This window comes from Oryctolagus cuniculus, chromosome 6, assembly GCF_051225735.1.
Source record: "Oryctolagus cuniculus isolate XC-2025 breed Fujian yellow rabbit chromosome 6, ASM5122573v1, whole genome shotgun sequence".
Lineage (NCBI taxonomy): Eukaryota > Metazoa > Chordata > Mammalia > Lagomorpha > Leporidae > Oryctolagus > Oryctolagus cuniculus.
The window spans coordinates 80,558,233-80,585,170 of NC_142872.1; the positions used below are offsets into that span (position 1 = coordinate 80,558,233).

At 38.8% G+C, this 26,938-nt stretch overlaps 1 protein-coding gene across 5 annotated transcripts in view; it reads left to right on the forward strand.

Moving 5' to 3' along the window:
- The window catches only part of RP1 (RP1 axonemal microtubule associated), a 376,321-nt gene that overhangs the window by 285,660 nt on the left and 63,723 nt on the right, over positions 1 to 26,938 (forward strand). For all 5 annotated transcript variants that reach the window (XR_016235656.1, XM_089335241.1, XM_089335243.1 and 2 more), the window contains exon 25: positions 11,257 to 11,420. Coding sequence is in view for 4 of the 5 variants with exons in the window: in XM_089335241.1 (XP_089191367.1) it covers positions 11,257 to 11,420 (164 nt within the window). In the remaining variant the exon portion in view is untranslated. The remainder of the gene's footprint in view (positions 1 to 11,256; positions 11,421 to 26,938) is intronic.

Sequence of the window (26,938 nt, forward strand, 5' to 3'; positions counted from 1 at the left end):
CATAAACAAGACTAGTGTCTACTAATACTAACTGATAGAAAATGTCTAAAGTCCTTTTTCAACAACAAAAGGTATGCATTCAGCATAAGTGGTATTGAACATAATGAGATCACATTGTTCAGGGAAGGTGTTGAACTAGGATTTTGTTAGATATTCTTCTTTAAGTGTTATTTTGATTAAAATAAACTTACAAAATGCTTTCTTGTAATTAAGTATTTATTTTTAGTTTATTTTATATGGTCTAATTAAAATGCCTGGATTTTTTTTAATAGCACAAAAGTGGATTAATCATAGGCCTTAGTTCATGAGACCCTATCATTATTTGCCTGTAAATGATCCTCTTTTGGTTCATTTTTAAATTCTATGGAATGTAATATTTATTATTTCTTGGGATATGATTGTGAAAATACATTAAAAGTCTTATAGTTATGTGAATGAGCTAGTTTATGGTTTGGAAAGCACTGTGAGAGCTGAAGTTGCCTAATCTGTTAAGGCAGTGTTACAGTGTGGTTAACAATGCTGAAAAACAAACACAAATCTTAGATTTTGAAAGTATGAATACATGAAGCACGTTTATGCAATTTATGCCTTTCTACATAGCTGCAGTACAGCAAAATGCTACTTCTTTTTAAAAATGGGAAGGAAAAGAGGAATCAATTGAGATGATTTTAATATAATTTTGAGATGATTAACACTAAATACAGGTTTGTCCCATTACTAATTCCTAGTTATGTTTAATTAATTCCCACAATTATTTAAGACATACAGCAAGCAATATATATCCTAGCACTCAGGACCCTCCCCTGGTTCCTCATTGGCTGAGTGCTATGGGGTGTATAATCTTACAGGAAATCATCTAAGTTACATAGTCACCTTCCTTATCTAGAATTTCCTCCTGTTAGTTTGCTACTCCACTCCATAACATCCTTTTTGCCAAGTAAGTTTCACTACATCTGCAATTTGGCTGACAGTAATTTTGCAATTTGTGTTGAAAATGGAGCACCAAACATTTTCTTACAATTGTGAGATAATATACATTGCTGGACTGCAATTTTAGCAATGCTTTTTGCTATATCTAGCTACTATGTTAAACCTCATCATTAATTCCAATACATTTATATGAATTGCATAATAATAAATTTAAATGCTAATTCTAGGCCAGCACCACGGCTCACTTGGCTAATCCTCCACTTGAGGCACCAGCACCCCAGGTTCTAGGGCTGGTCGGGGCACCGGATTCTGTCCCAGTTGCTCCTCTTCCAGTCCAGCTCTCTGCTGTGGCCCAGGAGTGCAGTGGAGGATGACCCAAGTGCTTGGACCCTGCACCCGCATGGGAGACCGGGGGAGGTGCCTGGCTCCTGGCTTCGGATCAGCGCAGCACACCGGCTGTGGCGGCCATTTGGGGGGTGAATCAAAGGAAAGGAAGACCTTTCTGTTTGTCTCTCTCTCATTGCCTAACTCTGCCTATCAAAAAAAAAATGCTAATTCTAATAAATTTTCTCAAAATACTTTTTAAATGATCTGTGAGGGCAGCTATATCATATGTGAATAATAATACCTTATCTTAGCTAAACGTGCTGTCTTGGACTCTAGTGCAATGTGGAATAGAAGCAGTGACAGTAACATAAATAACAAACATAATGCGTTAGTTACTGTGTTGTAAAAGAGATTTAGGGGGCCGGCGCCATGGATCACTTGGTTAATCCTTCGCCTGCAGCACCCATATGGGCACCAGGTTCTAGTCCCGGTTGCTCCTCTTCCAGTCCAGCTCTCTGCTATGGCCATGGAAGGGAGTGGGGGATGGCCCAAGTGCTTGGGCCCCCGGCACCCACGTGGGAGACCAGGAAGAGGCACCTGGCTGCTGGCTTCGGTTCAGCACGGTGCCTGGCATGGCAGCCATTTGGGGGGGTGAACCTACGGAAGGAAGGAAGACCTTTCTGTCTCTCTCTCTCTCACTGTCCAACTCTGTCAAATAAAAAAAAAGAGAGATTTAGATAAATTAACTTATTTAACTCACAATAATTATGAGATAGGTAGTATCATTATTCTACTTTATAACTGAGGGAACTAAAAGGCACAGGTTTGTTTGTTTGTTTTATAGCTTGCCTAATGTCACACTGGTGGCAAATGCAAGTGACTCAACTTGAAAGTCTGTACTGTTCTTGCCTTAAAGAAGCAGCTTCCAACTGCCCCCACTAATTTATAATTTGTGCGTATGACTATGTAACATTCTTGTCTTTGCATTGTGCTATTCTACCTTATTTAAAAATCTTGAGCTGTCAGCATTGTTCCAGACCCAAGAGAAAAGAGATTTTGTTAGTGGAGATCACTGTTACTTTCCATATTAACTTTTGTTTCACATAGAACCTTCCTGGAGACACACAGGGTTCTTGCTGATTTCCCTTTACTTTGCCCTTTATTTGGAGCTCCACCATTTGCTGAATGTGCAGCCCCTTTTGCTTACTTCAAAAGTCTTAGGTTCAGTTCCCACCCCTGAGAGAGCTGTAGCCTGCTGTTCTCTTGGCCTGTAGCACTGGCATTTATCACAACTCAACCCTGACCTTCTTGGCTAAATGCATAACACACAGTTTCACTTATGGCCCATTTTCTTCTTCTTCTTCTTTTTTTTTAAAGTTATTTGAAAGGCAGAGTTACATAAAGAGAAAGATACACACATGGAGAGAGATCTTTCATCTACTGGTTCACTTCCCAAATGGCCGCAATGGCGAGGGCTAGGCCAGTCCAAAGCCAGGAGCCAGGAACTTCTTGCAGGTTTTCCAAGCACTTGGACCATCCTGTGCTGCTTTCCCAGATGACTATAATATAATATAATACAATATAATATAATATAATTAGCAGAGAGCTGGATTGGAAATGGAGCAGCTGGAACTTGAACAAGCACTCATAGCAGATGCCGGCACATGAAGTGGCAGCTTTACTTGTTGCACCACAATGCCAGCCCCATGGTCTTCTTCTTAATATTATTTGGCAGTGGGGGATTTTTCTTACTTTCTTATTTGAATTAAGTACCAAAATTGGTACATTCGATCTTACTCATTTCAATCTTATTGAATAATATAACTAAAAGTTAGATTTTTTTGTTAATTTTCTAGATTCTAGTTGTATTACAGTGAGAAATATGTAAAATTATCATCCTAGGAAATTGGCTCAGAAGTGTTAGAACCTTGTCCTAGGGTAAGCAGTTTGTAAGTGAAAGAACTGCTACTGGAATTCAGCTCTTAACCACTATACAAAACTGTGGCATTTAAATGACTCCGCTTTCTACCCAAATGCTTCCAAGGATTTCTGACTTGAGGGTCTTTAAAAACCTTGGAGCACTTACTAGTTTATTTACTGGCAATGTCAATTCTTTGTAATATGATTATTAGCAATTTGGTGGATTATCTGTACTAAAGATTATTAAAATATTTTCTGTCTCATGCTCAGCTGGCCTCACTGCTCAAATAGTATCTGCTCAGGGAAAGAAAATTAAATTTAATGATTAGTCTCAGTTAACCATAATTAGGCACATAAAATATCCTGTAGTATCATCATGCATTCTGAATCAAATGTAGTTGGCTTTGGGCCGCCCCCTGCTCTGATCATGTAGGGCACAATTTTGTCTGGTGGTATGGATAATGATAGGGTGCTTGCCAGGCCCTGTGCTGTATGGAGCGTCTTCCTGCTGTAGCAATCTGATTTCCCCACAGGAAGACACTCTGATCACCTAAGATCCTGAGCAACTGAGGAGTCAGGGTCTCTAATAAGTGTCCATAATATGTGAAGCTGAGATACCAAAGGAACCAGCTCCACAACTGCTCTGTCGGTATTGATATACAGGACCTGAAACTGGCTTAACAGATTCTGATGGGGCTCTGTGGGAAAAGAGGAGTCAGTGTGGACAAGTTTGGAATCAAAAGGAGAGAAGGTGAGCCAGAGAAACTCTCAGCAGAGGCCAGAAGTTGACATAACTGACATTTGGTGCATAGCCCCTTAGGCATGCGTATTCCAGGAAGGGTTAAAGGAGCAACCAGGACAAAATGGTGCTTCCCATTCAATAGTGATATGGAGCAAGCTTTCATGCTTAGGGAGGCTACTGAGTGTCCGGCTTCACAGTGCACATGCATTGCTTACATGGGAGATCACTGTATTTCTTTGTGCCTTGGTTTCTTTCCTATAAAACACAAAACATAGGCAATAATAAGATCTATCTCAGGGTTGCTGTGAGGATTACACAAAATAGTATCTGTAAAGCACCTTGAACAATACTCACCATATCTCGCATCATCAATAAATGTTAATTTCTTAACTCCTTTTTCCCTTGTAGTAGGTTTTATTCCTATCTTGAGTGTTCTGATCACCATTCCAGCATACATCTCACTGAACTGGCCTTTGGGTTGGAGCAGGCATGTGGTCCACCCCAAATGCTCTCTCTGTCCTTCTTAGTCATCTCCATTCAGTCCTGTATGTGGAGTATCTCTTTTCATATTATACCATGACGAATAGTTAACAGAATCACAGAATGATGAGAGAGTCACTCTAAAACCAGTATTAAGATAAAATGTATATTGGCCGGCGACACGGCTCACTAGGCTAATCCTCCGCCTGCTGTGCTGGCACCCCGGGTTTTAGTCCCGGTTGGGGTGCTGGTCCTGTCTGGGTTGCTCCTCTTCCAGTCCAGTTCTCTGCTGTGTCCCGAGAGTGCAGTAGAGAGTGGCCCAGGTCCTTGGGCCCTGCACCTGCATGGGAGACCAGGAAGAAGCACCTGGCTCCTGGCTTTGGATGGGTGTAGCACGCCGGCTGCAACATGTTGGCCGTAGCGGCCACTTTGGGGGTGAACCAAAGGAAAAAGGAAGACCTTCTCTCTGTCTCTCTCTCTCTCACTGTCTAACTCTGCCTGTCCAAAAAAAAAAAAAAAAAAAAAAAAGATAAAATGTATAACAGATTTGTTTCTCATAGTGTGTCATGGTTGTTTCCTGAACTTACAGTGGAGAAATTTGAGCATTGTTTGAAACTCTTTTATTCAGGAAGCATAACTGTTTCTAATTCTGTATCAAATTTATCCTGGCTCCTGTGGTAGTCAGCACAAAATTTCTCTATTGCTTTGCATGTATAATAGGATTAATAATATTTGTCTCTTGAAAGAATAAAAATATTTGTAAAGCACTTAAAAACTCAAAAAAATACCTCATGATCCTCTTAGGAGGTTGCATTTTGAAGGACTTGTGAGTTTATATACATAGGATTATTTAGAAGTGAAATTACCACAAAATAGAATAAATAATCACCTGTCTTATTTACAGTCTCTTTACCAAATCTCATTGAAATGTATTTGCATGCCCTTGAAAATGTGGGTGATTCAAGGTCAATATTGTTTCCATTATCTTTGTGCTAATAATAAGACCTATTATGAAGCAAATAACAATGTCCTTGTCCTCTGTATGAAAATGACACTAATGACACATCATCAGAAAGACTTGCTCTTTGTTTATGGAGAAAGTTATATATTGTGCTGAAACATAACTTTATGTTGCACTGAAATAATAATATTATTATTAATAATAATAATAATAACACCTTGAATATTCTTGCCACCTTGGCTTTTCAAAATATGTAATGGATTTCAAGATGTTATATAAATGACTCAGTCATTCACTTTTTGAGAGGTTACCACAATTATTGCACTCAACACTGGGGACACAGAAGTACTTAATATCAAAGCTTACCCTACAAGGAGCTTACAATTTGGATGGGTAAAAAGCAGTGCAGAGGATCCTGATAATGTCAGGACACTCACTTGCAAGTCTGAAGCTTGCATGTGTGAGGTGTGTGAGGATCCACCTAAGGTGTGAAAGTGAGTGGTTTGTCCTAGAGTCAGGGAGGCCTGTCTGAACATGCTTCTTGATGGAGGTGACCTCTAAGCTGAGAGATGTAAGGCATTCAGCAACTGGAAGGAGGAGAAGAGAGGGGTTTCAGGCCAAGTCCTGGGGACAGGAGGGACCCTTGAGGACAGCTGATGGACAGTGGAAGGACCTGTGTGAGGAGGCGTCAGAGAGCGCCAGAGGCCACTTTGTGGTGCGTGAATAGTGGGCACCAGTTTTATAGAAAGAGCTCATTTAAACACGAAAGCCATGCCAATCTATAAGTAATGCTCCAACATTGCTGTGGAGGCAAAGTTGAAGTTTTATTTATCCTGACCTCTCTCATGGGTGAAGAGATAGTGATTGATTCATCACTTAGAGGCTGAGAAGCCTGCACAGTGCTTTGGGGAGGAGCGGGGGAACGCATGAATCTGGTCAGCTTTGGAACTTTGGCCCACTAAGTCACCTGTAATCTTTCTCCGTCTTTCCCTTCTGCTTCATCGCAATGCACAGCTTCTCTACCAAGTAAGAGCCAAGCAAACATTTCATTCACAGTGGCCTTTGTCTTTTCGGGCCATCTCAATCTATCCTTAACGGTAATCTGAGGAGGGAGAAGTTGCAGTCTTCAGAGGTCCACTGTGTTTTCTGTTCTGCTGCATATTCCTGGGTCCTGCTCCATTAAGGTAAACATCACAGAACCATGTTGCTGTCTGCCACACCACCAGGCAAAGCACGGCATCCCATGGTTTTATTTTGCATTGGTGTGACTGAGAGTCCCATGGTTTTATTTTGCATTGGTGTGACTGAGAGAAGGCAGCTGCAAGGAGTTTTCCCTTCAGTGTGCAGAACTAGCAATTGCATGGTAAGAGCTTAATTTACATTCATCCTCTCTGCATTGCTTTGAGTATTCAGTGGGTAGTTGCCAAGTAACTGAAAATGTGTGTAGACACAGATGTTTCTATATTCAACAATAGGGTTAATTTTCTGAGCTGCAAAGTCAAATGCATGTAATCCCTGTAAAAGAATGCAGAGAAGAAGAGAAAGATAAAAATGTTAAGATCTCAGGAAAGGCTATTGAACTTCACTAGCCACATGGTCTTGCCCAAAATAACTCACGGGTGCCTTTGTGAGAATGAACCCCCAATTGATAAGAAGACATTGGGAAGGAAGCAGATAATGGCAGACCAAACTGTTTTTTTTTTTTTCCTTTACTTGGAGCCTATGAAATAGCTGCCTCAGCCAACTCCAGCTTGCACCCCTGCTAATATTCAAACTTGGTTTAAAAATACACATGGTATTTATAAGTACAAGAAATTGGAGAACCCTTATGTAGGAAATGCTTTCAGCAGCTATTCCACCTATCTGTTGGTCTATGTGCAACTGCCCAAAACCTAGTGGCTTAAAACAATAATATATTGTTATCATCTACCTTGTAGGGTTGATGTGGCTCAGAGAGGTGATTTTGTTTAGAGCGTTTCATGTGATTTTAGCTGAATAATGCTGCAGGTTCAGACACTTGAGGTTATGGCTGGGCTGGGCTCTTAGAATCGTTTCTTCATGCTGCCAGTTGAAAATGCTGGGAGCTCAGTGCAAGTTACCAGCCTACGGGAGGTATGTATGTCTTGAGATTTCAAAGCTTGGCTCCTGGGATTCAAGAGACAATGCCTCAAGAGAGAATTTCTAATAGCCTCAGGTACACTTAGACTCTAAATTTGCAGAATGTTGCTTCTGTTGCATGTATTGGCCAATGGCAGCCTGGATTCTTAACGAACCAGTACAATGGTCACGTTGCAAAATAGCCAATAAGTCAGGAGATATCAGTGCAGCCTTTTTTGAATAATGCAGGCTCCCAGTGCAGCATACACCTGATCTGTCTTAGTTACTTATTATAAATAAACCAAGTATTTTTATGGCTTGACAGGGAAATGTCTGGGAAATCAATGTTTAATAGCTCTGCATGTACTGCTTAAATCTTGCATGTTCAGTCTGAACCACTCATTGAGAGGCCATTTTTGAGTTATAGCTAAGGGGAAAGATTCAGCAAATTTTGATGATAAAGGGCTAAATAATAGGCATTTTAGGCTTTACAGAACAGGTGGTCTTTGTTGCAATAGCTTGACTCTGCTTGTGTAGCACCAGAACACCAGTGGCCAGCATATGAAACCTTACAAAAACAGGTAATCAGCTAGATATGGCCCATAGGTCATAGTTTGCCAACCCTGGTCTCTGAGAAGTAGCTTTAATATTTAATCAGTCATTATGTAATGTGAATACTTAATGTCTATTAATCAGTAACTTTATCTGTTAATCACTTCCTTGTGGAGAACATCATAGACTGAAGCTTAGGAGTTTCTAGTTCAATAGTATCTATAGTTGTTACACTGAGTTCAATAAGAATGGAACTAGCAAAGCAGCAGAGAAACACTCTTCATTGTGAAAGTAGAAGCTCCTATTAAACTTTAGTTTATTATTGAGAAGAAATCCAAGTTATTATGGAGTTTTTGAAGATCATAGAGTATATATGGACCACTTTTGGAGTATTTTTAACACAAAAGAAATATGGGCCTCCTGGGAATGCAGAATCTAAGAAAAATTTCCTTTTTTTCTGCAGTAGGTTGTTGTTAGATGGAGGCCACTGCTGTGGTATCTCCCCCAATTTCAGTTTGAGAGTGAATGAAGAGAACGAAATGGGGCAGACTAAGGTAGATTGTCAGTAACGGTTATTGCACAAGCAACAAATGTTTTCTTAAACTTTTAGAAATACTGGTAAATGTAAGATAAGTGTTTAGACTTTGATTACATAGTATTTTCTTTCTTCCTTGGAGGGCTCTAACAGAAGTAATTTCTAGAGATTAACAGATGACAGCATTTTTAGAAACGAGTTCTTGAAGTTGAGCAGACAGCACTTATAGGAAAGAAAAAAAGAACTATGTATAGACAAAAGGTCTGAATTCATAGCTTTCTGACTTTTTTGATGAAGAAAACTTTTCAACAGAAAATTGCAGGGAAATAATTTTAATTCTGAGACAGTTAAAGCAATGCAAAACTTGTAGATAGATTTTTAGCATTGATACAAACCAACTGTTTTACAGGACAGAAGGAATTTTAATTTCAATACATAATAATACATAATTTAATTTCAATGCTGTTTTCTACAGATGTTCTTTACTATTTAGTATTTTAGATAGTGAGAACTTCAGAGACAAGTTAAGTGATCAGATTTTTTTAAATATTTTGTAGAAAGCATAGAGGAAAGAGTTATTTTTTCCTGGTGGCAGAAGATAAAGTATGCTTAGGGAAACTTGAAAATCAGCACAAATATATGCAGAGTACATTTCATTGGTTTTCTTTTTTTTAAGGATTTATTTATTTATTTATTTGAAGGTCACAATTACACAGAGAGAGAAGGAGAGGCAGACAGAGAAGGAAAGGTCTTCCATCTGCTGGTTCACTCCCCAGTTGGGCACAACGGCCAGTGCTGTGCAGATCTGAAACCAGAAGCCAGGAGCTTCTTCCAGGTCTCCCACATGGGTGTGGAGACCCAAGGATTTGGGCCATCTTCTACTGCTTTCTTAGGCCATAGCAGAGAGCTGGATCAGAATTGGAGCAGCTGTGACACAAACTGGTGCCCATATTGGATGCCAGCACTGGAGGCTGTGCCTTTACCCACTACACCACAGTGCTGGCCCCTTCATTGGTTTTCTACTGGTAACATAAATGTCATGGAGACATGTTAACTCCAAAAGGGAGTAACAGAGAGACATATGTGAGTCAGTGGCTCCGGCTATTTGTCTCTGTTTTAAAAAATAAGATAGCCAAGTCTATCCACAAACTCCTTCCTGTCTCTCTACCCATGATTGCCTGAGAGGAAAATCCAAGGCAGGCCTAGATGGCATGGAAAGGAAAAAAAAAAAAAAGATGATATGGGAAAGAAAATCTGAAAAGGTGTGTGTTGGGGGAATCATTTAGCTTCTTGAATTATGCCTCAACAAAGCACAGGTTTTCTGTAGGAATTAATATCATGATAGGATTTTCAGTGGGAGTATGGTTTGAAATTTGCATCCTTCCTGTTTTCCCACAGGAGCTGAAGTTCCTCAAAACAAGGTGGCTGAGGCACATCCCTTCTGCTGCTCCTTCACTCTTGGGTCCCAACACTTCATTTCCATCTTTATATCAAATATACATTATGCAAAATTTACTTGATGCAAATTTTGTCAAATTGATTAGAGATGTTCTAGTGATGTTTATACATCTATTGGGGTAGGGAGAAGGGAATCGCATTTCTATGTTGTGAAAAAGAGAACATCTTAGCGGAGTAGTTACTGAGAAGTCAGGTGTCCAGCATGGCGGTGGTAGGTTTTAAGCACATTTTGGAAATGTTAAAAATATTCACAAATAGTATGTGCATATGGAACCTTTGAAAATCCTGAAGACACCTTCAGATTGCTCCTGCACTCTGGGGAAGCCTGTGATGAGGAGAGTCGCATGCTCCACACTGTTTCTACCCTGTAGTTTAGCTTGGCTGTGTGCTGCGACTCAGTGCTGGAGGGGTTCACAGCCGCCTGTCTGATGAGGACAGTTTCCCAAAGAAGTGTACAACATGCTAACACAAATACTGTCTCATGAATACTGTCTCAATTTGTCTATCCTACTAAATCAATGGGAGAACGACCCATAGATTTGTGAAAAGATATTTTCTGTCATACTACTCTTGCTCCCTCCTTCCTGTGCTCCTGGCATCACTGTGGCAGGAAGCTCAATGATCTCTGCTTAAGAGATGCATTGTCTGGCCCAAGCCCAGTTCCATTTGCTGGGCCCTATTTCTCCTATACTGCAGTTCCCCCTTTCCTATTGGTTCATGCAAACTCCAAGTAGACACCGGAAATTTTCACGAGAAACTTTTTGGCTCCTTTTGCTTTGCTATTAGGTCTTCCTCATCATTATCACTCATCTGCTATGAGTACCAACTATGTCACTAACCTCAGTTAGACAGGGCTATTTCCTTGTTTGGATAATGCCTCCAGGCTAGATGATCAATATTTCTGTCTTCCATTCCCAAGGGAAGGTTTGGCAGTGATGCTTCAATGTATTCTTGAATCTTTCAGTCAAATGCATAATGTTCAATGTCTCCAACTGAGGCGTTTTGTTCAAAATATTTATTTTTTTCTCAAAAATCCTTATTTGTTTTGTAATCAAAATTCTATAATATTTTCAAAACATTTTCCTTTGCCAGCTTCCACAAAGGTAGTGCATGACAAGCACTTATTTTGTTACTTTTTGACTTCACAAACCATTCGTTTAATAATTTAGTACACTAAGGAGAATTGCTCATTCTCTTGATATCAATATGATTTTCCTCCATAATTATATATTGATGTCCTTTTCCCTTTTGCAGAAGGAGACTGGAAGGTGACTATCGTCACTGGAGACTTTGAAAATGCTGGCACCACAGCAACAGTGTCTGTGTATGTCTATGGAGAAACAAAATGCTCAGGTCCTATTATTTTGGGATCTGGGAAACACCATCTATTTAACCCCAACACTGCTGATATATTCAAGGTAAAATTGATATGGTTATACCTGGTTTGCTAAGATAAGATGTACTTGTACATTTCCTAACATGTAACAATGATTATTTTCTGTTTTGGCATTTCACTGGCATCAAATTTTCTTGATATACATGAAACCTTTGATTGTAAGGGAATTTGGAGACTGTAATAACACAAAGAAGAGATTATGGTCTCTTCTCCACTTTTTATTTGTATAAAGGTAAGAAGTTATATGAATTTTAGAAAGTTTAAAAATTAGAAATGATTTATTGCTAATCATACCAGAAAATTGTATTTTAGTTTTTGAATACTTGTTCCAGTCCTTGTTTGTACCGTGACTTTTAACACACAATGCTGTGCTGTGATGGCAAAGCGGAACAGCCTCATGGCTTTCATGTGATCTTAGAAGTCAAATGATGAAATTTAAATGCTAACTTGGCCATTTACAAGCATGGTGACCTGGACATCTTACTGAATCTTTGTGTGCCTAAATTTCCTCGGTAATCTTTGCTTCAAAGTGTTACCATAAGATTAAATGATGTAATCCTTTATGAAGTATCTGAAATGCTGTTAATTTTACAGCACATCAGCACTCCTGTAGCATCCCTTGCACGTCTAATACATACGATCACTTACACAAGAAGCTATGTAGTTTTCTTAGCAATATTTTTATTGATTAACATTGAGTAATATTCTATAGATAAATGAAACATTTTGGTATTATTGGATCTTTAGATGACTTGTAGGTCTTTAATGTTATCAATAATGCTGCAGTAAATCTACTTTTTCCTTTAGTGCTCTCCTTTTTTCTATTTTCACTTTATTTTGAAAGCCAGAGACTCTCAGAAACAAAGAGAGAGAGACAGAGAGAGAGAGAGAGAAATCTTCCATCTGCTAGTTAACTCCCCAAATGTCTGCAACAGCTAGAGCTCGAACAGGAACCTAAAATTCAGTCTGGGTCTTCACATGGCAGACAGGAACCCAAAAACTTGAGCTATTACATACTGCCTCCCAGAATGCACATAAGGTGGAAGCTGGATCAGAAGTGGAGGAGCCAGAATTTGAAGCAGGCACTCTGATATGAGATGCAGGCATCCCACTGCACAACATGCCCATCATTTTTCTACTTTTTTAGACAAAGCTCTCTTATTTTCTTATGACCAATTTTGAGAAGTGAGATTACACCTGATGACAAATTGCTCTGTATAGTCATGTGATTTACACAGCACTGTGTTTTCCAGGACATAGGAAGCAAATGGTAAATTTCAGTCATTAAATGATTACTACATTCTAAATCATGGTATCTGTTTCTGCCACATCTGTATTTTAATTGACATTTCTCAGCTCCTTTTCACATGTTACAGAATATGACTGTGGATGTGTGGGAATTTTCTTCACTTCTATCTTTTTTATTTTTTTAACTTTTATTTAATAAATATAAATTTCCAAAGTACAGTTCATGGATTACAGTGGCTTCCCCCTCCCCATAATTTCCCTCCCACTCACACCCCTCCCATCTCCCACTCACTCTCCTATTCATTCACATCAAGATTCATTTTCAATTATCTTTATATACAGAAGATCGATTTAGTATATATTAAGTAAAGATTTCATCAGTTTGCACCCACACAGAAACACAAAGTGTAAAATACTGTTTCAGTACTAGTTCTAGCATTACTTCACATTGGACAACACATTAAGGACAGATCCCACATGAGAAATAAGTACACAGTGACTCCTGTTGTTGACTTAAAAATTTGACACTCTTGTTTATGGTGTCAGAAATCTCCCGAGGCTCTAGTCATGAGTTGCCAAGGCTATGGAACTCAAAAGGCTTCACTTCCATCTTTTTGTTAAGAGTTTTGTTGAGACACAGTTCACTTACCGGAGCATTCACTAATTTCAATGTACAGTTCAGTTTTTGTATTCACAGTGTTGTACAACAATCATCACACTGTAATTTTAGAACATTTTCTCATCACCCTAATAGGTAAGCCTGTACTCATTAGCAGTAACTTCCCTACTCTTTTCCCCTAGACACAGGGAGGCGTTCATCCATTTTGTGTCTATGTAAATCTGCCTATTCTGGACATGCCATATAAATGGAATGATACAACGTGGAGGCTTCCCTGTCTGACAGCTTTCACTTAGCTTAAGTTGTAAAGATCAATCTGTGTTTTAAGTCTAGTACCTGCTAATACTAACCGATAGAATAAATAAAGGGGAGAGTGATCCAACATGGGAAGCGAGATACTCAGCAGACTCAGAATGGCGGATGTCCTAAACAGCACTCTGGCCTCAGAATCAGCCCTAAAGGCATTCCGATCTGGCTGAAAAGCCCATGAGAGTATTTCAGGCATGGAAAGCCAAGACACTCTGGAAAAAAAAAAAAAAAAAAAAAAAAAAACAAACAAACAAAAAAAAAAAAACACAACTAAATGAAAGATCTCTGTGAGTGAGATCCCAGTGGAAAGAACAGGTCTTCAAAGAAGGAGGTACCTTTCTCTGAAGGGAGGAGAGAACCTCCACTTTGACTATGACCTTGTCTAAACAAGGTAAGAGTTGGAGAACTCAAGGGGATTCCATAGCCTTGGAAACTCATGACTGGTGCATGGGGAGATTACTGATGCCATAAACAGGAGTGTCAATTGGTAAAGTCAACAACAGGAGTCACTGTGCACTTACTCCTCATGTAGGATCTCTGTCCTTAATGTGCTGTGCATTGAGATTTAATGCTATAACGAGTACTCAAACAGTATATTTCACTTTGTGTTTCTATGGGGGTGCAAACTGTTGAAATTTTTACTTAATGTATACTAAACTGATCTTCTATTAAAAAAAAAAAGAAGAAATTATCAATTCCCAACTTGACTCTCGCTGGGATTAAACATGACAATAGGTCTGATCTGATTTCATCATCATTTAAAAAATCATCTATTATCTTTCACTTTATGTTTCTGTGTGGGAGCAAACTGTTGAAATCTTTACTTAATGTATGCTAAACTGATCTTCTGTATATAAAGAGAATCAAAAATGAATCCTCATGTGAATGGAAGGGGAGAGGGAGTGGGAAAGGGGAGGGTTGCGGGTGGGAGGGACGTTAAGGGGGGGAAGCCATTGTAATCCATAAGCCGTACTTTGGAAATTTATATTCATTAAATAAAAGTTAAAAAAAAAAAACGATCAATCTGTGTTTTGACATGTATCAGTACGTTCTGCTTTTTCACGGCTAGATAATATTCCATGTTAAGGATGCACCACTTATTATTTATCCATTTCTTGGTTGATAGACGTTTGGATTCTTTCTATATTTTATTTTTTAAAAAGTATTTATTTACTTATGTAAAAGTCAGAGCTACAAAAAGAGAAGAGACAGAGAGATATTTTCTATCTGCTAATTCACTCCCCAGATGGCCCCAACTACCAGCACTGAGCCAGACTGAAGCCAGGAACTTCATCTGTATCTCCCAAATAGGTATAGGGACCCAAATACTTGGTCCATTTTCCACTACTTGACCCAAGCCATGGGAGCTGGATTGGAGGTGGAACAATTGGAGCATGAACCTGCTACACCATAACACCAGCCCCATTCTTTCCATTTTTCAACTATAAAGAATAATAGCTTCTATGTAGCTCAATGTATGAATTTTTGTGTTGGCATATGTTATTTTACTTGAGTATATACCTAGGAGTAGAATTGCTGGATCACATGATGACACTATGTTTAACATTTTGAGAAACTGTCAAACTGTTTTGTACAGTGGCTGTGCCAATTTTACATTCCTACTAGAAGCGTACAAGGTTTTCTCTTTTTCCACCTCCTCACCCACATTCCTTATTAACTGTATTTTGATTCTACCCATCCAAGTGGGTGTGAAGCAGTATCTCACTGTACTTTTGATAGGCATTTCCCAAAGGACTCATGAGAATAGCCATCTTTGCATGTGCTTATTGGTCATTTGCATATCTTCACAGGAAAAATGACTATTCAAATCCTTGGATCATTTTAAATTGCATTATCATTTTATTACTGAGTTAGAGAGTTCTTTGTGCATTCTGGATGTGTCTGTTAACATATTTGTGAATATTTCCTCCCATTTTCTGGCTTATCTTTTAACTTTCTTAATAGTATTGATTTTAGTTGCCTTCTAGTGTCCTTTCAAATCAGCACAAAGAATTCCCTTTAGTATTTTTTGTAGGGCAGGTCTGCAAGTGACATCTCTGCATTTCTTTACCTGGGTATGTCTTAATTTGCATATAGAATTCACAGCTGAAAACTTATTTTCTTCGAGGGTGCCGTCCTATTGCTTTCTGGACTTCATGTTTTTTGAGAGAAATCACCTGATAATTCTTTGAGAATCCCTCATACGTGATGAATTATCTTATGTTGCTTTTAAGATTCTTTCCTCGTTTTTGGTGTTTAATTGTTAGACTGTTTGTGTCTAGGTGTGCTGTTGGTTTTCAGAGCTACTGTGATTGCAAGGTTGCTGGTTTCCAAGGATATTGTAAAGCTATGGGTAGAGATTATGTGGATTTATAATGCACAAGCCCTTGTGTTCTTATCAAGGACTGTAGTTTTTGTTGAATAAATACTCCCTAGACTGTTGCAAGCCTCTGGTTAATTTCCAGAGTTCTAGGAAATTTGATTTAAACAATAATTGCCTTTGTGGAGGGAAGGATTTATAGAGGGTCTCAATCTTCTAAATCAGGAGTCTGGCACTACCCCTTCTTTATTATATTTTGTTCCTTTTAAATTCAAGTTAATATTCCTCCATGAAATTTTCCATTTGTGGTTGTGATTTCCATAATTTGATGAGGAAGATTAAGAACTGGACCAATATAAATTTGTCTTTGAATTTATAATATACCATGTGACTGAATCCTTGAAATAGAGAGGCCACCATCCCAGTGGTCAATGACACATTGAGCATCTCATTACTGTTAGAACAGTGAAAAATTACCTTTTATATAACTGGTTCATGTGGTATGCACCAACATGGGATAACTACAATATTTCCCTGATCCAGTCGTTAAGTCTTCAGTGGGAACTTGATTGCAGCACAGCGTAGAGTAGAGGAAGATTCTAGACTCCGAAAAGGCTTACAAAATAGTGTCAATGGCTTTGTAATAATTTTGATACCTTCCTTCCTGAGATGATATATAATCAGCACTATGCATATACCTGGAATGTCACAGATAGCCAGGATGAAAGAAATAAGGTATCTCCAGAAGAAAAAAATCAAGGCAAAAATAAGAATTAAAAGCCCATGTGGCAGAACTTTTGGGGAGAGTAGAAAAGGAAGAGAATCTGGAAAACATTAGCTGGACATCACTCAGTTAACTTTTGAATCTTACCCATTGCCTGACATAAAACTAGAATAAATATACATTGAAAGCATAAAAATGACTGCTGAAACTTGCTAAATATTTTATGCTTCATCATGGGCATCCATTGTGGAATTTCCCATGTAATCATTCTCACCTTGAGGGCTTTGTAAAGGTATCCCATGTACGTTACATGCATATTATTTACTTAAAAACCTGCCTGACTGGTGCGCGGCTCACTAGGCTAATCCTCCGCTTTGTGGCACCGGCACACCAGGTTCTAGTCCCGGTCGGGGCGCCGAATTCTGTCCCGGTTACCCCTCTTCCAGGCCAGCTCTCTGCTGTGGCCAGGGAGTGCAGTGGAGGATGACCCAAGTGCTTGGGCCCTGCACCTCATGGGAGACCAGGAGAAGCACCTGGCTACTGGCTTCGGATCAGCGCGATGCGCTGGCCACAGCGCGCCGGCCGTGGCGGCCATTGGAGGGTGAACCAGCAGCAAAGGAAGACCTTTCTCTCTGTCTCTCTCTCTCACTGTCCACTCTGCCTGTCAAAAAAAAAAAAAAAAAAAAAAAAAAAAAAAACCTGCCTGAAGATTTAACTGAGTTTTATTTCATTTCATTTTTGTAAATTGAAACACTGAATAGTGCTCTCTGTTGCTTGAAAAATGTTGATGTTTGTGTCTTTCACTCAGAGAAAATAGTTTTCTTCTCCTAGTTTCCCATTCTATAAAATCCATTAGTTTTTTAGATGAATATGTTTAATATTTATTATGAGCTCATAGCACACTTGCCTAATCATTTGAGCAGCCATTCTATTCCTTACAACAGAATGCATAATATAAAGATACTATAAAACAATACATGGAAAATGTATATTATGATACTATGATAAAACTACACAGATTTCCAAAAAATTTTTGTACCAAATGGACTTATCTATTAATTATATCTTCCATAAACTTTTTGAAATACCTTGTACATTTTTCCTTAAAAAACAAGTTATATCAGCAGCAGTTATATGATTTATATTTATTCCAACTCTGTCCTGTACTATCTAAGGAAACATGGCTAAACCGCTTAACATTTCTAAGCTTGAATTTCCCCCAATGCAAAATGGGTACAATAGTACCCAAAATATTACAGTGCAGATTGAAAGAGTTAAAAAATAAAATCCTTTATATAAAGTGTTATGCTCTTGTGGCTGACTCTTATGATCCTACCCACAAATTGGGGTAGGCTTCCTGATGGGGTGGGATTTAAGATAAGTTTTCAGATGAATGAAGGCAGGAATGCAGCTTTGGCAGATGGTTAGTAGGTGGCTATTGCTGGCATGGGGGTCTGTGTAGAAATGTCTGGAGGCTGGAGTAGGAGGATGGAACAGAGGGAGCCAAGACTAGGTTGGCTGAGCGAGAGCAAGTTGATGAGTACATAAGTAATATCAAGAATATTTATCTTGAGCCTTTTCAATGTTTAAAGTTTAGATGTCCATGTGTACCTACAAATTATTAGCCATTAACCAAATTAATACCATGTCATTTTGATTTTTGGAACAACTCTGTATGACTTTCTTTTTATAGACTTTTTTCTCCTCTTCTTCTCCCTCCATCCTCCTTTCTTTTTTTTCTTTTTCTTTCTTCTTCTTTCTGTGAATCTGAAACTTGGAGTGTGGTAATATTTCACATCAACTTCATTCAGCAGTTTAGAAATGGCAGCACTAAGCAATGTCTTGCTGTCACAATTGACTTCCCTGTGGATGGCAGATTCTAGGGACAATATAACTTGATCTTTTCCCTCACTCACAAAATTAAAATATTTTAATGGCATCTTTTACATTGGGACCACCACATTTTTACTTATGAATTTTTATCAAGAAAATTTGATGGAATCATGTACCCTATTAATATAGAATAAACTATAGAGAACAAAACTCCATGCAGGTGACTTTAGCAAGATGACAGAATGTGAAGTCCCCTCATAGAATATATCCACATATGTGAATGCCTTTGTTACAATTCCAGAACCTGTGAGTGAAGCTGAAACACTGCCTGGACTATAACCCATCTCCCTCCCAAAAAAAGCTACATTAGGAGGGTGAGGCACAGTTTCACTCTTACTCTGTTGCCCCTCCCTCAGACCAGCATAGGACCACATGGAAGGATTGGCAGAGGTACATCACATGGAGTCATTCTGGAACAGAGAAGAGCACTGTTCACAATAACTAATAAATGGATCTTGGAAGTGTCATTTGATCACTGATGAAATTATCATGCTCAACCAGACAGCTCAGTCCATGGCTCTGCCGACCATGGAGCTGATCCACTGGCATTGTTTGGTCAGGAAACAATCTGTAGTTCTCCCCTGTTTGCATCTCTGCCTGAGTGAGGAGCCAAGTTAAAGGAATGCAGAATATAGCAGATCTCCTTACTTGACCACAAAGTCCAGACAAGGACCCTGCCTAACCATGAGTCCAGTCTAATGTTCTGTTAGGATATAAATGAGTTATTTGGGCCATGGAGTTCAGCCAATGGTCCTATCCTCACTTACAGACCCATGTAACTATGGAGGCTTGCTGATGGTCCTTTCCGGTTGCAGAGCATATCCTATGGCTCTAGTGAGACAGGAAGTCCAGCTAGTAGCTGCACCTAATTGTAGAGCACAGCTTGCAAACCTACCCAACTTTCAGGCACAATTTGCAGATGCTTCCAACCTGAGAGTCCAATAGCAAGCCTGATTGGCTGTGGAGAATACATAGACGCTTCACACAGGCAACAGAACCCACCCATTGATCCCACTTAACTATGGGACAGTCTGCTGCCCCATCTGATTGCAGAGCTTAGTATGTGGCCACGATACCTACAGAATCTAGCCTTCAACTCTACCTGAATATGGAGACCAGCAACAGCAGTACCTGGCTAGGCAGGAAAGCTTAGGGTTCCACTCAAACATGGATGAGTGCAGAGCCCAGTCTGCAGTTTAATTCAATAATGAGTCCAACCAGCAGCGTTATCTGGCCAGTCAATGCTGAGACTATGCTCAACCAGAGAAAATTGTGGGTATTGCAAGTCGTCTTTTCTGACAGCAGAACCCAGCCAACACACCCACTGACTGCAAAACCCAGACAGTGGCTTTACCCGACTTCAGAGCATGGCAAGAAGTCTTCTTGACTGTAGTGCCCACCCTACAGTTGCTACTTGCTGGCTAATCTAGAAACACAAGTTGGGGTTTATGGTGAAGGTCTTTTCCTTCTCATCTGAATCTATAAAAACTAAGAGAACTAAGGATCGAAAAGAATTAGGAAACATGACACCAACAAAACAAAGAAGTTAAGCTCCAATAATTAGACCCAAAGAAATGGAAATGATGATATCTAAATAAACTAAGAATTCAAAATAATCCTTTTAAAGAAATTCAATGAACATCAATAAATCACAGAAAATGAAAAGAAATTAGGAAAGCAATTCATGATCAAAATGTGAGACATTCAAAAAAGGAATAGAAACCATTGCAAGAATTGAACAGAAATACTACAGCTGAAGAACACATGGATTAAACTGAAAAATTCCATAGGGAACTTAAACAGCCAACTTAATTGCTCAAATAGAAGAAAGGATCAGTGAACTGGAAGACAGAACATGTGAAATCATTCACTCAGAGGAGCAAGAAAAGAAAAGGAAAAAAGTATGACAAAGTGAAGAAAGCCTATGGAAACTATGGGACATTATCAAGTAAAACAATATATGTATTTTGAAAATTCAATGAGAAAACAGAGAGAAAGGAACAAAAAGTTTATTTAAAGAAATAATGGTGAAACCATCACAAATGTGTGAGAGAAGTGGATGTCCAGATTACAAAGTCCACAAAGTCACCAAATAGGTTGAAACCCCCCCCCACCAAACTAAAAACTGTTATATACTGTAATTAAATTGTCAAAATGGAAAGAGAATTCTGAAAGCAGCAAGAGGAAAATGATTCATCACATATAAGGGAGGAGGGGGCTTAAACGGATATGCCACAGCACTAACTCCTCAAAAATAGTCTTTAAGAAAAAAGTATAAAAAGAGATAAAGTCATCACTTCAATAATGTAAAATAATTGCAAATAAGTACTTAACATTAGAACATCTATATGTAAAGCAACTATTAACAGAAATGAAAGGAGAAATGAACAATTATATAATTTTAAATTCCATTATTGACAGTGGTAGATCATTCAGACTAGATCAATAAGGAAACTATAGATTTGAAATGCATTTTAAAGAAAATAAATCTAATAAATATATGCATATAGTACAGAAATTGCATTCACCAGCAGCAGAGTACATGTGGTGACCATATGGAAGTCACCAAAACCAGTCTCAACAAATTCAAGAATATTCAAATCATATATAAATCTTTTCTGATTCAAATCATGTAAAATAGAAACCAAAACAGGAGGTGGACTGGAAAATTCACAAATATGTGAAAATTAAACACACTCCTGAACAACCAGTCAAAGGGAAAGCCAAAAGGGAAATAAAATGTATGAACCCAAAGTGAAAACACAAAATACCAAAATAACAAGGGCAGTTTTAAAGGGAGAGACTACAGCTAAAATATTTACATTGAGAAACAAGAAAGAAATTGTATAGAAATTAAATTTTGCACTTCAAGGAACTAGAAAAATAAAATAAATAAAGTCCAAAGTTAAAAGAAGAAAGGAAAAATATAGATGATTGTTTAAGTAAATAGAAATAATAAATATAAAGAATAGAAAAGATTAACAAAACTAAGTGTAGATTTTTTAAAATAAGATGATTTTTAAAATAGACAGGGGAAGCATTGTGGTATAATATGTTAAGTCACTGCTTGGGATGCCACATCCCATATTTGAGTTCTGGTTCAAGTCCCAGCTACTCTGCATTGATGCAGCTTCCTGATAATGCACCTGGGAAGGCAGCAGATAATGCTCCAAGTACTTGAGACCCTGCTACTCACTTGGAAGACTCCTCTGGAGTTCCTGGTTCCTGGCTCCAGCCTGGCCCAGCCTGGGCATTTGGGGAATTATTTAGCAGATGGAAGATCTCCACCCCCACACACCTCTTACTTTGCTTTTCAAATAAAATAAATCATTTTTTTTTGTTACGTGGACAAACCTTAGCTAGAGCATTGAAGGGAAAAATGAGAGGACTCAAAGTTATAGATGAAATAGGAGGAGACATTACAACTGATACCACAGAAATACAAAAATGAAGAGAGATTATGATGAATACTTATACTTGAAGAAATGAAATAACCTTGAGGAAATGCATTCTTAGATGCTTACAACCTATCAAAACTGAATAATGAAGAAATAGAAAACACTAGCAATCAATAATCAGTAAGAAGATTGAATTCTTAATCAAAAGCCTCCCCACAAAGTAAAGCAAGTACCTGAAGTCCACACTGCTGGACTCTGTCAGACACTTAAAGACTTAGTGGCAAATCCTCAAAACTCTTCCAAAGAATTGAAATAGGAGGGAACACCTCAAAACTTATAAACTCATTTTATGTTCTCTTATATATTATGTAATATATTATGTAATATATGCTACATATATATTAAATATATATAATATTGACATGTACAATATTTGGTAATCTCTTTTTATATAAGACTAAGATAGCAAAGATGTTACCATTTTTTGTATAATTCAGTGTTTTGGGTTTTTTTCCTATATTCTGATTATATATAAATAAAAATTATTAAAATATCTTTTTCCTTTAAAGGCAGAACCAGGAACTATTTAGACAAAGTTATTTAATACAGAATATATAAGTAAAATTAGTTATGTAGTGATTGATTTTAATGTTATACAAATTTGATAATAATTTTCATTTTAATTAAGATATAAATCTCACTATTACAAATATATTTATTGAAAAACACATTTGAGACCTAATTTTTTTGAGGGGGAAGAGTGATAGAGTCAGAGAGAGAGAAGAAAGAACAAGCAGAGGAAACAGAGCTCTCAACCGCTGGTTCACTCTCAAATGTCAGCAATGACGAGGCCTGGGCCAGGCTGAAGCTGGAAGGGGGGAACTCGGTTCATGTCTTCCATGAGTAGGAGACACTCATCTGCTTGGGCCATCCTCTGCTGCCTCCCAAGGTCCCTATTTGCAGGAAGATTAAACTGAGAGTGTAGCTTGGACTCAAACTCAACCACTTCGAAATGGAAGGTAGGCATCCCAAGGGGCATCTTAACAAGGAGGCCAAATGGCCGCCCCGAGACCTATTCTTTACCCAAATATCATTCCAAAAGTTTTTTACTTTTCTTTCAAATTTATAGATATTTATAACACATCTATACCTTTATAAAGTATCTGTCTTGCTGTTAGCAAAAATATGAGACTTGCCTTTTTATCTTACCTGGCAAGATGTCATTTAACAATATTTATACCATTCACAGTTAAAGTGATTATTTATGTAATTGGAATAGAATCTCCATCTTGTTAGATGTTTTCTATTTGTTCTATTTGTTTTTACCTTTTTTCCTTTTTATACATTCTCTGAGCAAAGTCGAACTTTTTAAAGGAATCAATTTTATCTCTCCTATTTACATTATTCATATTTCCTTTTTCCTTTTTCTTAAAAACCTTTTAATGGTTACCCTAGAGATTAGATTATCATATTCTTCTGTAAAGACTTTTTTCCCCCCATTTCATCTACTTGAAAAGCAGAGAGAGAGAGAGAGTCTGTGTCTTCAGTTTTCTGTTCACTCTCCATATATCCACAATAGCTGGGGCTGGGTCAGACTGAAGCCAGGAGCCGAAACTTCATCTGAGTCTTCTACATGGGTAACTGGGGCCCAAGTACTTGAGCCATCACCCACTGCCTCCCAGGATAAATGAGCAGTTATTTGGATCAGAAGTGGAAGAGCTGGAACTTGAACCAGCACTCTGATGTAGGGTGCATGCACCACATTAGAAGTGATGGCTTGGCCAGAGCTGCGGCTCACTAAGCTAATCCTCCACCTGCGGCACCGGCACCCCGGGTTCTAGTCCCAGTTGGGGCGCCGGTTCTGTCCTGGTTGTTCCTCTTCCAGTCCAGCTCTCTGCTGTAGCCCGGGAAGGCAGTGGAGGATGGCCCAACTGCTTGGGCCCTGCACCTGCATGGAAGACCAGGAAGAAGCACCTGGCTCCTGGTTTCGGATCGGAAAGTGAGAGTTATAGAGAGAAGGGGAAACAGAGACCTTCCATCCTCTGGTTCACTCCCCAGATGTTCACAATGGTGGCGACTGGGCCAGGCTGAAGCCAGGAACCAGCAGCTTCCTCTGGGTCTCCCACGTCAGGTGGCAGGGGTCCAGGCACTTGACCATTTTCTGCTGCTCTTCCCAGGCCATTAGCAGGGAGCTAAATCAGATGTGGAGCAGCTGGGACAGGAACCTGCACCCATATGGGATGCCAGCATCTCAGGCAGTGGCTTTACCCACTATGCCACAAAGCTGGTCCTTACAAAGTCTTTATTTCCCCTTCATTCAAAATGATTTTCACTGAGTATTGCATTATGGAATGCCGGATTTTATCCTTTTAGCACTTTGAAGACATCACTCCGTTGTCTTCTGCTTGCATGTGTTCTGACAAGAAGTCTAATGTAATTATTATTATTATATTTTTTTTTTGACAGGCAGAGTGGACAGTGAGAGAGAGAGAGACAGAGAGGAAGGTCTTCCTTTGCCATTGATTCACCCTCCAATGGCCGCCGCGGCCGGCGCTCCACGCTGATCCAATGGCAGGAGCCAGGTGCTTCTCCTGGTCTCCCATGGGGTGCAGGGCCTAAGCACTTGGGCCATCCTCCACTGCACTCCCTGGCCACAGCAGAGAACTGGCCTGGAAGAGGGGTAACCGGGACAGAATTCGGCGCCCCGACCGGGACTAGAACCCAGGGTGCCGGCACCGCAAGGCAGAGGATTAGCCTAGTGAGCCGCGGCGCTGGCCTCTAATGTAATTATTATCCTTCCCATTCTTCATAATGTGTCTTTTGCGCTAGCTAACTTTAAGATTTTTCTTTTCATCTTTTGTTTATAGCAATTTGAATGTGTCATGTCTAGGGGTGTATATATGTATTTTGGTGTTTATCCTGCTTGGTGTGCTTCTGGGATCTGTGATATGCTTTTTGCATCTAATTTTGCATACTTTTTGCCATTATCTTTCTCAAATATTTTCTCATGCCTGTTATTATTTTCTTTCCAAGACTTCAGGAGTGTGTATATAAGACTTCTTGATCTTGTTCCACAACTCTTAGATGCACTGTTCTATTGTTTTTCCAGTTTTCTTTGTGTTTCTCTTGAATAATCTAAAGCATTATTAAATTCCTTCCTTGCTAATGTTGAATCTACCAGTGAGATTTTCAAGGAGTTTTTCATCTTTGTTACTATATTCTTAAAACTTATTTTGTTTATTTACTTATTTCAGAGGCAGAAAGAGAGAGAGAGAGAGAGAGAGAGAGCTCCCTTTGGCTGATTTACTCTGCAAATGCCTGCAACAGCTAGAGCTGAAGCCAGGAGTAGAAAATTCAATCCAGGTCTCCTATATGTGTGGCAGATCCCTAATTACTTGACCAAGCCTCAAAGTTTCCCAGGGTCTGCATCAGTAAGAAGCTATGTTTGAGTGGAGCTGAGACTTGAACCTAGTTGCTCCAAAATGGGATGCCAGCATGTTAATCACTAGATCAATTGCTTACCCACTTGTTACTGTGTTTTTGATTTGAAGGGTTCTTTTTGATTATTTTTTATAGTTTCCAATTATTTTGCTGAAATTACCTATCTGGTCTTGTGTTACTTGCTTCTTTCATTACAGTCTTTAGCATATTCACCATAGTTATTATACTAAATTTCTTGTATGATAATTTCAACAGCTATGTCACATCTGCGTCTGTTTTTGGTTATTGCTTTGACTCTTCAGATTGTGGCATTCTTGCTTTTTCCAATGCCTTGCAATATTTGTGTTGGAAGTGGATATGTTGTGTAGGGCCATGAGATAGTGAGGTCTATAGTATTTATTTATGCTTGGAAATAAGCACACCTTCTTTCAGCTTGGCATTTAGTGAAGGATTTTGAGCTAGTGTAACCAGTGATCGGGCTAGATTTAAAGTATGTGTTTCTATGGCTACCTTCAGAGTATCATAGTCTTCACATTTCTTTGAAAATAGCTTCTGTTTAGAGTGTAGTCTAAATTGTCATGGAGTTTTTCTCAATATTTGTTTTCCAATTGCCTTGGCTCTTTCTACCTGGCTTTGGCCCCTCTGATGTGTTTGTTGCAGGTGTATTCCACTCCTATTTTTATTCAACATATAAATATAGCAGTGAGAAGGTGGAGGAGGGGTGAGTTCTCAGTCCCAGCCAGATACTGGAAATCTAGATCTGGTTCTGTGCCTCTTCCTTTTTTCTCTCATATTACCTTGTCCCAGGTGTGATAGGTTTCCACTAGTGCCCCTAGGCGACTGTGTTGTCGCTTTTCCTTATGCATATTAAATCTTGAGATTCATAGGAGAGATAGGGGAGATAGGTTTCAGGGTTTCAGTGGTGGCTACTGTTCCTCCCCTCCACCAGTTCCAGGAAGGACTCTTTGTTAGTGTTCAAGCCAGTCTATCTTGCAAATGCCTAGCATGGTTCATGGAGAGAAGTCTGCAGGAGACTGCAAAGCCTTCTGCTTGTGCCAGCCCACACCCAGCCCTTAACCATTGTTGAAAGTTTCTAGGTAAATTCTTTTACTGGTTTACATGACATCTGTTGGTTTCTGCCTCAGATAGGCAAATGCTTGGGTCTTGTGTCTGTCCGTGGAAACAAATCTCTACCCAGAGTTTGGGTTAGCTTTTTACTTTGGAAGCTAGTTCCCAAGGAAAATGGTTAATTTGCAGATTGTCCAGGTTTTTTTTTTTTTTTTCAGGTGATGATGATGATATTCTTTCTGATTCTGCATCTCTGAACTCAAATTATGAATGTTTATATGTGCGTGCAAATTTAATTTTTGAATAGCTTTTTATAGAACTATAGTCACTAAAGAGCTACAGATAATATATAGAACTTAAAAATGTACAAAAATTCAATACAGTCAAGCACATAAGATATTCAGAAATATAAATCCATTGTTTTTAACTTCTCTAAGAATAAATGACATCAACTCTAACAAGATAAATTAAAGTCATATTCAAGAGAGATCTTCTAAATACTACATGTAAAATAGCACAG